The 12,364-nt window shown below is 43.0% G+C and overlaps 1 protein-coding gene across 4 annotated transcripts in view; it reads left to right on the top strand.

The window, feature by feature from the left end:
* Nucleotides 1–12,364, top strand: part of LOC126161409 (androgen-induced gene 1 protein-like) — a 244,359-nt gene that overhangs the window by 171,341 nt on the left and 60,654 nt on the right. The window contains exon 1 of one of the 4 annotated variants that reach the window (XM_049917193.1): nucleotides 11,340–11,572. The exons of the other annotated variants lie outside the window; for them this stretch is intronic. Within the exon in view, the coding sequence (XP_049773150.1) occupies nucleotides 11,411–11,572 (162 nt within the window). The 5' untranslated portion in view covers nucleotides 11,340–11,410. Of the gene's footprint in view, nucleotides 1–11,339; nucleotides 11,573–12,364 lie in introns of those variants that run through there. 4 annotated transcript variants of the gene reach the window in all.

Genomic DNA, 12,364 nt, shown 5'->3' with positions numbered 1-12,364 from the left:
TGAAATGATTTTACAAACGTTCAAATGGGACTTAAATTTTACAATAATCTTACAACTAGCATTGCGCAAACATACCTACAGAAGTCTTGAGTTTCTCAAAAAAAAAATCAATAATATTAGTTCCTTTTATGATAATAGTTAGCTGATGTCTCTGTACATCCGTTTATAATCTCTTGTAAATCATAGCTGGTGGCTGGCAGGCACACCGCTCCTCTCAACCTCTCGCTTCACACCTGCTACCGACTCGCTTCACTTCTCGCTTACTACTGACTTCCTACGAACGTTAAAGTGCGGTCTCTCCCGCCAACAATGCTTTCTGGAGCAGACAATCCTTGCTACCATTACAAAATGTATCAATGCGCGGTCTTTCCCGCTTTTTTCTTAAAATGTAACCATACGCGGTCTCTCCCGCCAACAATACTTTGGTGCAGACATTCCCTGCTACCACAATTATTTCCAAAATGACAAATATTAATTATTCCCACTTAATCCTATTAATAAAATATAAACATCTTCCATAAATTGTGGTTTGACAATAGACAATAGAAATAAACACGTCTTACACCGTGAAATACTGGGGAGAGTGTCACGAATGTGGTAAGCGAGTTATGGTGGCACTTTCATAGAATAGCGTTTTTCGTTGGGACGACACCTTTTCACGAAATTTCTTCTCCGAAAGCCAAAACATTTTGTAGATTTCCACCTACATAGGGATAAGCGACCATCGTGATAAAATGAGAGAAGCCGGACCTTGCACGGATGGATTTAGGTACCCATTTTTCTAACGCGCTATTAGAGATTCCAAAGATGGAGAAATAGTCTCGTCCTATTTACCCTGCCAAAGACTCAAGTGTGATCGCAAGAGCTGCGTGTTAGCGCCATACGCTGCTTTTAGTGAATACTGCTTCATTGACGACTAGTTCCTTACGAACGGGCAACGTTCAGTTTTAGATATCAGTGATAACCTGCATTTACTTCACGTACTGGATGAAGAGCGATATATGGATTATTAGAAGAAGTCGAAATAAAGAATCATGTAATGGCAGACACAAGTAGCAGTTTCAACGAACAAAGTGAACATAAAAACAAGAAACTCATTAAAAAACTTAATTTTACAATACACAGAATTCAATGAGAAAATGTATTTTAATTTTGTGGGCTGTTATTTCTTATCCTGGACGTTTCTTACAGGTAGGCATTATAGAAAACTCTTTTCAGAGCCCACTGTAGCTTTGTAGCTTTTGTATAGAACTGACTAAAATTTCATTTATAACAGCTTCTTTATTTTACACTCTTGACACTTTGCTTCCGTAATACGCCAATTTCATTCTATACTTCATACAACAAAACTGTTTTATTTTAACGACAATTGTAAGATGTAGTATGTGCTTAGTGTGAGCTCGTATTGCTGACATAACAAAATCTTTGATCTAGCTTATTTTGAGTTAAGTGGTTTTTGATAAGATAGTGTGTTTCACTTGAGATGTGACACACATTCATTCTCTCATTATAATGTATGCGAGTCATTGTGAGGTATCATGCGTTCGGCTCTGTGACAAGGGTCATATTGCAATCGATAGTCTGTATCCTGTTTCAGATGCACGTGTTTGTAACATGGCTATTGTCAAGCTTGACAGCAGAAGTCCAATTTCCAAACTTTAGATCTATTGACGAACGTCCGGCACCTGTGACGTACCTGTGCTGGTATGTGATGTGGAGAACATATGACAGCATTACAGAACGTATTTGATTACATATAAATCTACAGTGTCAAGAGCACACAAATCAGTTTTTACATGAACGTTCATTTCAATCTTCTTCCGATTGTGGACTGTACGGCGCTAGAAAGGTCACAGTTAGTAATAACTGACGGAAAGTCATTCAGTGAAGCAGAAGTAATAACTGGCGTTCCCCGAGGAAGTGTTTTAGGCTCTATGCTGTTCCTGATTTACACAAACGGTGTAGGACACAATCTGAGCAGCCCTCTGACTGTCTGGAAATGACTCTGACATTTACCACTTTGTAAAGTCAAGTGATCAAAATGTACTGCAGAATAGTTTAGACCAGATCTGTATTGTGTGAAAAGTGACAGTTGACTCTTCTTAACGAAAAGTGTGAAGTCATTCACATGAGTACCAAAAGGAATTGTGAAGGTGGTTCGATGAACCCTCTACCAGGCACTTAAATGTGAATTGCAGGGAATGTATGTAGTTGTATATGTAGAATCCGCTAAGTAACGGTCACACAAGTGTAAATGCTGTAAATTCAGCTAAATGCTTTGGGATTACAGTTAGGAATAGCTTAAACTGGAATGATCACAAAGATAATTTTGTGGGGAAAACAAACCGAAGACTGCAATTTATTGGCAGAACACTTAAAAAAATGTAACAGGCCGACTAATGTGACTGCCTACACTATGTCTGTCCTCCTCGTCTGGAGTATTGCTATGCAGTGTGGGATCTGCATCACATAGGATTGACGAAGGACATTGAAAAAGTTCAAAGAAGGGCAACTGGTTTGTGTTATCGTGAAATAAGTGAGTGTGTGCCACGGATATGATACATGAGTTCGGTGTAGAAGTCTTTAGAACAAAGGCGTTTTTTCTCTGCCGCATGACTTTGTTAAAATTTCACTCGCCAATTTTCTTTTCAGAGTATGAAAATATTTTATTGGCGTCCACCTACAAGGGAAGAAATGGTCATCGTAATAAAATAAATCGGAACTGGCGTTTTCCCCGAGCGCTCTTAGAGAATGGAAAGGTACTCAAGTAGCACTTCATTGTGAAGTGCAGAGTAATCATGTGCCAACGGTCCTGGAGCAGTGGTAACGCCGGTTCCCGTCATATCACCGAAGTTCAAAGCGCTAGCACTTGGAGGGGTGACCATCCAGTGTGCCGAGCGCTGTTGGCAAGCGGATGCACTCAGCCCTTGTGAGGCAAAGTGAGGAGCTACTTGACTGAGGAGTAGCGGCTTCAGTCTCGGAAACTGACATACAGCCGGGAGAGTGGTGTGCTGACCACATGCCCCTCCATATCCACTCCCAGTGACGCCTGTGGGCTGAGGATGACACGGCGGCCGGTCGGTCCCGTTGGGTCTTCCAAGGCCTCCCCGGATGGAGTCAAGAGATACCATGTAGCTGTAGAAGAGTGAATTAATGTACTTTCGTTTTCCATACCTATATGGTACAATGTATACAAATACCGATCGTATATGAGATTTTACGTGTCAACCTATCCTAAGAAGATATCATATCAACCACCACCACTACCATCATCATCCTTCCAACGATTAGGCTGTTGCTTGTTCCGAACTTACACAAAATCATTCCCATATTTTCCGAGGTGGTCTTCCAGTATCTCTTCTCCCATTAGACTTGCAGTCAGGATCTTCTTGGGAGTGTTATGACCTGACATTCTCACGAGGTGTTGAATCCAATTTTCGCGATACTTTTGAAGTTTATCGTTCATGAAGAAAATACTTAATTCTGTTATAATATTTTCATTTCTAATCACGTGTCTTTCCGTGCAGATCTTCGTGCTCCGCAGAAAACTCACCTCTGCTGTTTGAATTATATTTGGTGGGCTCTCTTTGTACATTGATCTGCTGATCGTACCACAGACAATTTGGAATCCGTATATTTTATTTTCAATATCGGACACAAAATCGAAACTTATATATCACAGCCTAAGAAAGAGAGTCGAGATATTGTTATAAAACTGAACTGTCTAAGACGATTATTGATCTGACAGAATATTTTCCACGGAATGCCATTATTTTCGTTTTATTACTAGAAATTTAAATTGTATTCGTAGCGTATTTCGTTCAGCTGCTCACCTTCATTCTTCTGAATAGTAACGTTATCATCTGCAAACGGCAGCACAGTTAGGTACTCATTATTCGCTATCTCAAGTACTTTCGTACTTTGTATTTGCAGTTACGAAGAATTAAGTCACTGTAAATATTAAAGACTAGGCGACAGTCAACACCCTTGTCTTACACCTTGGGTAATAACTGTTTCTTCTAATTGAATGCTACCTGTGTTTATTACGATGCGTGTTTTCTGTTAGGTGAAGAAGACATCCACAAACATTATCTTCCATAGCTTATCACGGCTTCATACCGTCGAAAGCCCTCTCAAGGCCGACAAAGGCCATAAAGATTTCTAGATTCCGTATCTCTCTATTTTTTAAATTATAAACGCGTTGTCAGTGCACGAACGATCACCAAGATGTTTTTATTTTTACGTAATAATGTTTTTTGCACGCTAATGCTAAGATTTATATAAGTGTACGCTTCCACCATTTCTTGTTCTTCTTTCTGTTGTGTATCTAGATTTGAAAATTCGCTTCCTAACGAAAGTAGTCGTCAATAAAGTAACAGTCGCTAAAAACAGCTGCTGCTGCTGGCGGTGGTGGTGGTGGTCGTCGTGGAATTCACTCCTCCATATTTTGGAGAAGGTAGTATGGACCAAAACAAGAAAGAATTGTCTAGTAAAATTCATACCTAAAGGGCTATGAGCACAACCTACGACTAGCTCAGAGACAGAAGTGATGACACTTTCTGCAGGACCTGACCATCATTTTGCAGGACAATGCTCAAGCACGTACAGTGCAAACTGTTACCGCTTTGTTTGACTGATGGGGCTCCTAAGTATAATATCACCTACTGCACTCCCCTGACTTAAGCCCTCGTAAGTTCAACTCGATTTCTAAACTGAAGGAAACACTTCACGGCATTCGCTTCAGAACTGGCACAAATTCGTCGGGCAATAGACCGTGCCGCTCTAACTGTCAACACAACTGGCACTGCTAAGAGTATCCGCCGACTTCCACATCGCTGGCTTTGGGTTATACACAATGCTGGTGACTACTTTGAAGGACAGTAAAACTTTGAAACACGTATCTATTTTGTACGAGCTGCAAATAAATAGTTGCCACTATTAAAAGTTCCAACCCTCGTACTCACATTTCGGTGTACCATTTGACGTATTGTTCCAGAAACATGTAAAGCAGTATATAAAGCACTTAAGGAGGAATTTGTGAAGATAAGCACAACACATTTAGAGTAAAAAATATATTTATTTCACTAACGCACACTTTATTAACAAGATTTGAATTTACAAGTCACCATAATCCGTTTAAGTTTTCTTTTTCTTGTGTCTAGGTGTATGTGAAACACCCGATGGCATATTTAATAAACTTTCGTCAGTCTCTTCCGTCACAACCTGTGAGCAATAAAATGCACAACGTCAAGGTTATCACGCGCCTCGTCGGCGTTTTTATTTTCTCGAAGGTAACCCAGTACCAGTAAACAATGGGTTTATAAATGTCTTATGCCCTCGCACAGCTCTTGAGAATTCCTGCGTTCTATAAACAAACACGAATGTATGTAAACAAAGTATTTTCATTTCGTAAGATGAATGTGTTTACAATTAATTGCAGTTTCGTGTACTTTCAATTTTTCCACCAAGTACTGACATCTTAGTATATTTAATTTCTTCCTTACATCATCCACAGTGCACCCACCTCAAATGTAGCTGATTGCTGCAGCTATTTATTTATAAGATGGCGGTTTTCGCAGTCAGTATAGTTCGTGTTATAAACACTTCCGTATTATTCATGGTTTGCTCCGAACGTTGAGATAGCCAATGACCAGACAGCTTTAGTCATTTTACAGATTAAGGGGAGCCGGAGGTGGTCAAATCCAAAAAATTACGATTTTTTTTTGCTACCGAAAATTAATTGGAACATTCCTCTTTAATGTAAACTTTGAATTATTGTTCTACTCGCCCTAGACGTAGAGTTATTACCAATTTCCCCCACGCCTGCAGAGGAAATGGGCGGCCGCTGAATGCATCTAACACTCTCTCGTGACTTCCTGGCGAACTGCTTGGGATTTTCTCGGCCTGTTACGCATACAGCGCCTTATGTTACGCATACAGCGAGTGTGCAAGGGTTGGCTACATTGTTTTCTGTGATAAATATTACCCGTATTTCCTTACAGCTTACTCCTATTTTCCTCAGAATTTCGAACATCTTGCTCCATTTAATATTGTCGTACACTTTTGTTCTGGTTACGATGCCACGTTTTAGTAACCGTGTATATAAGAAGAGGAAGAACGCAGGGAAAAGTAAATTAACACTAATACCAAGTTGCGATACTATAATGAATAAGAGCGCGGAACATCGTCTCTTTGCTGTTTACCGTTTCGAATTAGTTCAGTGTTGCGCCTGTTGTTGGTAGTATTATACTTCTTGTGTAAAGCGGGTAATATGCTGTGTGTACAAGAATCAGGAGGGAACAATAAAACCATAAAACCGATTTTTCATGACTTAGCACAGCCAGAATTGTTACACAAATGTCTACACGGATAGACGCAGAATCCTAATGAGAGCGTAAACAATTTGATTTGGAAAGTGATTCCTAAAAGGGTGTTTGTAAGCATAAAAACACTGCACTTTGGCATTTATGATGCAATAGCAACCTACAACCAAGGGAACAGTGTGAAGTGTGAAGTTCTGAAGGCATTAGGATTTACAGCTGGGGTGAACACTGTACGAGCACTAAGAAATATTGACAGAGAAAGGATAAGAGGAGCAGAAAGAAGAGAAAGGCATATGAAGTATGATGGAACAACAGGCCAGAAAAGAAGACGGAAGAGGAAGCTTTTGGAGGATGAAGAAGAAGACCCTGATAATCCATCGTATAGTGCAGGAATGTATTGAGAAACTTTGATAGCCATTTCCCGTAAATTAGAATTTTTCGAATATAAGGAACATTTTCTCAAAATCCACTCAAGCTAGAGAGATGAAATTTTTATACAGCACTCCTAGTGGTCAAACTTACATTGTAACACAGCCATTTGGCAATATGTTCAGTAGTTTCATTTCAGTTTAATTATAAAGCAATTATTTGTAAAAAATTTGGGTCATTAATAAAAAACATAATTGGAAGGAAACTAGAAAAGATACTCCAAGATCCCTCTGTCATAACTACAATATTAAACCACTCTATATGTAAAAAAAAATTCAAATTTTTCTATTTGGTAGTTTATTCATAAATGTTCTTCAAACTTGGTGATTTTAACATGGGCAGCATAGGCACCTCCGGCTCCCCTTAAAGGCACTAAAGCAAGCGATGCGACAAGTGCACAGTGTTGATCTTTTATAAAAGCTAGGACCACGCTCTAACCTTTATCAAAGATCTTTGATAAAAGAAATCTTTATAAACGTATACTAAGTACAGCGTCAGAGATTGACCAAAGGTCTTTTACAGTGTAACACTGGACTTTGTGAACAGATAGTTTCCAGGAATAGTGTGTACTGATTTCACTGGGTGCCGTTTTCACACAGGAGTGGAGAAGAATATGAAAGCACCAAAGATACACACATTACCTTGCTTAATACGGTATAGGACCGTCAGTTAGCATTCAAAACGGCTTTCAGTCATTTCGGAATAGATAAACATACGTAATGTACGGTATTCAAGGGAACCGCACCGTTCTTCTTACAAAACAGTATCAAGTTCAGGTAGCGAAGATTGAGGTTTATAGCGAACACGCACTCCTCTCTCCAAAGTAGATCACAGAGGCTCAATAATACTGACATTTGGAGACTATGGCGGCCAGGAGAGAGGCGACAATTCATCCTGGTGATCACAAAACCAATTCTGAACGGTGCGAGCTGTTTGAATACTGACGTTGCCGTCTTGCAACGCAGCATGAGCGTTGGGGAACAAACATTGCACCACGGGATGAATCTGATCAGTCAAAATTATCACACAATCTTTGTGAGTAATGCGAACTTGTAGCCCATGGAATCCAACGGAATGGCGCTCCCCAAATCATCATCGAAACCCCCACGAAGTTTCACTTTTGGGACGCAAACTCAGCCAGAAGTTTGAAACAGTGCGAAACAAGACTCATCCGACAAAATGAAATTCTTCCATGGCTCTTGATGGCTCTCGATCTTCCAGCATAACCGAGTCCATCAACATGAGGTAGCCAAGGAGGTGGAAACGTGGGTTCCACTATGGCAGGACTGCTTGGTAACTACAGCAGGAAAACACAATTAAATAGCAGGAGTACAAAATAAGGAAGTATTTATTACTTAACTTTGCTGTAATCCATGATCTGTTGGTTGACAACTATAGAAGACGCGACTAGACTAAGTGTCTGTAGAATAACATAATTTACAAGTCACAAATCCTGCAGTGACGAATTAATCTCTCGTAGTCTTGAATGTCGAATCCGGTGAATTTGAAGACTAACTTGGTACAGCAATGACTGAGCTGCAGACGATTGCTGACTAACATCGGCGCTGGCTGTCCACTGAGCGCGGCTGCGAACTGTAGACTGGCACAACTGCACTACTCTCGTGCTACACGTGAAGTGGCCTAGCGGCGAGCGTTAAGTACTGCGTCTGGCTGTGTGCTCTTTGGCCAGCACAGCCGTTCTTCTGTTCCGTTTATCGAGAGAATCGCATCCGACGGATCGATCTCACAGGCGGCGGTGTGGTCGTATGACTGACATCACAGCTCTATAGAGCAGTTTTATAGTTTCGGCTTTCCTGTTACGGGGATTTGCATCACTGTTGAGTGGTTCTGGAATTCTAGCTCGCCCTACAGGTACAACTAGCTGCTTCTGCATCTCCTTTCGTGTTGTTTGGTGCTGAGGGGATTCGCGAGTCCGACTTTCGGTTCTGTTTTGACTTTCGCTGCTGTTGTCCTCTGCTTTTTCGTCACGGTCCTCTCCGATGACCGTCTGTCACGATCGGTCAATACTCAGTTTCGTCCGCGTTGCGACTTAGCGAATGATGCTTTTCGCTTTCCCTGTATCCGGTATAAATATTAGATACGGTGCCTCTTGAAACACCACACTCTTCGGCCACCCTGATTACGGAAGGATTCACCAGACGACCATCAACAAAAAATGGTTCAAATGGCTCTGACAAGGGAACCTCCCCATCGCACCCCCCTCAGATTTAGTTATAAGTTGGCACAGTGGATAGGCCTTGAAACACTGAACACAGATCAATCGAGAAAACAGGAAGAAGTTGTGTGGAACTATGAAAAAAATAAGCAAAATATACAAACTGAGTAATCCATGTGCAGGATATGCAACATCAAGGATAATGTGAGCGCCGGAGCGCCCGTGGTTAGCGTGAGGAGCTGCGGAACGAGAAGTCCTTGGTTCAAGTCTGCCCTCGAGTGAAAAGTTTAATTTTTTATTTTCAGACAATTATGAAAGTTCAGGCACTTACACTTGATGAACTTCGCTCTCCAAAATTCCAGGACATGTTCAGATTTGCATGGACATATGCAGGATTTGACGGTCTACACACGGAGAAATTTGAAAACGTTAAAAACATGTTTTGACAGAGCACAGGGAAAACTGTGTGGCTGTGAAACTGTTGCATTTATTTGTTGCAGTTTATGTGACAAACTCTTATGTTTTTATCACTTTTTGGGAGTGATTATCACATCCACAAGAAAACCTAAATCGGGGAAGGTAGAAGAATCTTTTTACCCATTCGCCAAGTGTACAAGTTAGGTGGGTCGACAACATATTCCAGTCATGTGACGCACATGCCGTCACCAGCGTCGTATAGAATATATCAGACGTGTTTTCCTGTGGAGGAATCGGTTGACGTAAGACCTTGCGATCAAATGTTTTCGGTTCCCATTGGAGAGGCACGTCCTTTCGTCTACTAATCGCACGGTTTCGCGGTGCGGTCGCAAAACACAGACACTAAACTTATTTCACTGAACAGAGACGTCAACGAACGAACGGACAGATCATAACTTTGCGAAAATAAAAAATTAAACTTTTCACTCGAGGGCAGACTTGAACCAAGGACCTCTCGTTCCGCAGCTGCTCACGCTAACCACGGGACCACGGCGCTCCTGAGCTCTTATTATCCATGATGATGCATATGTTACGCATGGACTACTCAGTTTGTATATTTTGCTTATTTTTTTCATAGTTCCACACAACTTCTTCCTGTTTTCTCGATTGATCTGAGTCCAGTGTTTCAAGGCCTATCCACTGTGCCAACTTATAACTAAATCTGAGGGGGGTGCGATAGGGAGGTTCCCTTGTGAGCACTGTGGGACTTAACATCTATGGTCATGAGTCCCCTAGAACTTAGAACTACTTAAGCCTAACTAACCTAAGGACATCACACAATACCCAGTCATCACGAGGCAGAGAAAATCCCTGGCCCCGCCTAGAATCGAACCCGGGAACCCGGGCGTGGGAAGCGAGAACGCTACCGCACGACCACGAGCTGCGGACGACCATCAAACAATATGCGCGCGTTTGAATTCACTGAGCTCCGACATAATGCAATCATAATTACATGGAACACTGTCCCGACCTCAACAGACACTTGTATTTGACCACGAACGTCACCTGTGCAGCTCCCTCAATACGTTGCGACTGCACAGCCTGCAGGCTCGCCTGGCATCTGTAAAATGTAAACTTTCACGGCCAGAAATGTCACAATTAATAAAATGTTCCGGGCTGTTACGCCGTGGTCGAGTGGATTTCACCGTAAAACCTGACGTTTCGTCCCCATCTGCGGAGGACATTTTCGAGGGGCGATCGTAGTTTTGTTCAAAATGTTCAAATGTGTGTGAAATCTCATGGGACTTAACTGCTAAGGTCATCAGTCCCTAAGCTTACACACTACTTAACCTACATTATCCTAATGACAAAGACACACACACCCATGCCCGAGGGAGGTCTCGAACCTCCGCCGGGACCAGCCGCACAGTCCATGACTGCAGCACCGCAGACCGCTGGGCTAATCCCGCACGGCGTAGTTTTGTTGAATATCTGCTCAGTAGCGAGCCAGGGTGTGAATCGGATATTCCACAAAGCTACAATCCCCCCTTGAAAATGCCCTCCGCAGATGGGGACTAAACGTCATGTTTTACGGTGAAATCCATTCGACCACGGCGTAACAGCTCGAAACATGTTATTAATAGGCTATCATCTACATTTACGTTCACGCACGCATTTCTCGCATTGTTTTTGCCCAACCCCTGTATATCCAGTATGGACATGTAGAGGGGGGCGGCAATGGGCCTTTGAAGATTGAAGTGGGTTGGTGGTCGTCCTCGCAGTTTCCGTTCGATCGGGCCATTCTTTGTGGTTGTTGCCCGGCCTGTGTGCGCTCCTCAGGAGTGGTTGTCGGAGGCTCCGTTATGCAAGAGTGCGAGGTCGCGGCCCGCGCCGCTGTGTTGACGCTCCCCCCCCCCCCCTTTCGACTCCCCCCCCCCCCCCACCACTCACCACTTGCCGGCAGCCGCGGCAGGCGCCGCCGTCCACACCGCCAGTTCGCCGCGGCGCGCCACCACGGACGCACGTACCGCGCCGCTCCTGCGCGCTCGCTTCCTCGCTCACCGCCATGGCCACCAGCGTAGCCGTCCTGGTGCACAGGGTCGCCTTCCTCCACTACGCCCTCTGGTCCCTCTACGACTTCTTCTTTTTCGAGTTCCCCGGCGTGCTGTCGAAGACGCTGGAAGCGCGTCAGCTGGGAAAGCTCAAGTTCCTCACCTACTGGAACCTGGTGAGTCACGTCTACTGTTTCGCAGGACGCAAACCTCCAACGGACCGACCCTCGGACGTATCTCTGTACCTTATTATCTCTTCCTGCAGTGTCTTGTAAACTGAAGAGCGAGCAGCGCTTGCGGTTCGGGAAGTCACCCTCCACGGAAGAACGCCTTACCTGACGTACAGACACACCAGCAGTTTCCCGCCTAGTAGTACAGCGTGTGGTGATTTACATAGATTCTGTTGACGTACATTCCTGCGTTAGTTACTAATTTTTGCATTCCGTATATTATTAGATTTGCTGCAAAATGCACACTCCGACGAGAGTCTGAACACTGCATCCGCGCTGCGGATGATTCGATATAACTTCGTGAAAGAACCTGTGGTTACTCCGTGTCACGTAACTTGATAGATAGTGGTGACTCGTCTGCTCACTCTTCAGTTTGCAGAGAGTTTTATGGAGGCCTCATTCAACATTGACAAGACTAATTTTAATAAACATTTTTGAAACAGCGATCAAAAAAAATTTTTTTTATTTTCTTTTTAAAATTCAGTCTTGATCGCACCACGTATGCTACAAGAACATAGGTGACCGGTTTCGGTCATATCACATGACCATCATCAGACCCATGGCATCCTTCGAAGATGGTAGGTGGAGCAGTTGACATCACAGCAGGTGAGAAGTGACCAGTTGACATCACAGCAGCTGAGAAGAGTGCTCCATCTACCATCTTCGAAGGGTGCCATGGGTCTGTGATGGTCATATGATATGACCGAAACCGGCCACCTATGTTCTTGCAGCATACGT

This window comes from Schistocerca cancellata, chromosome 2 (genome assembly GCF_023864275.1).
Source record: "Schistocerca cancellata isolate TAMUIC-IGC-003103 chromosome 2, iqSchCanc2.1, whole genome shotgun sequence".
NCBI lineage: Eukaryota > Metazoa > Arthropoda > Insecta > Orthoptera > Acrididae > Schistocerca > Schistocerca cancellata.
This window is presented reverse-complemented; position numbering and strand designations above follow the sequence as displayed.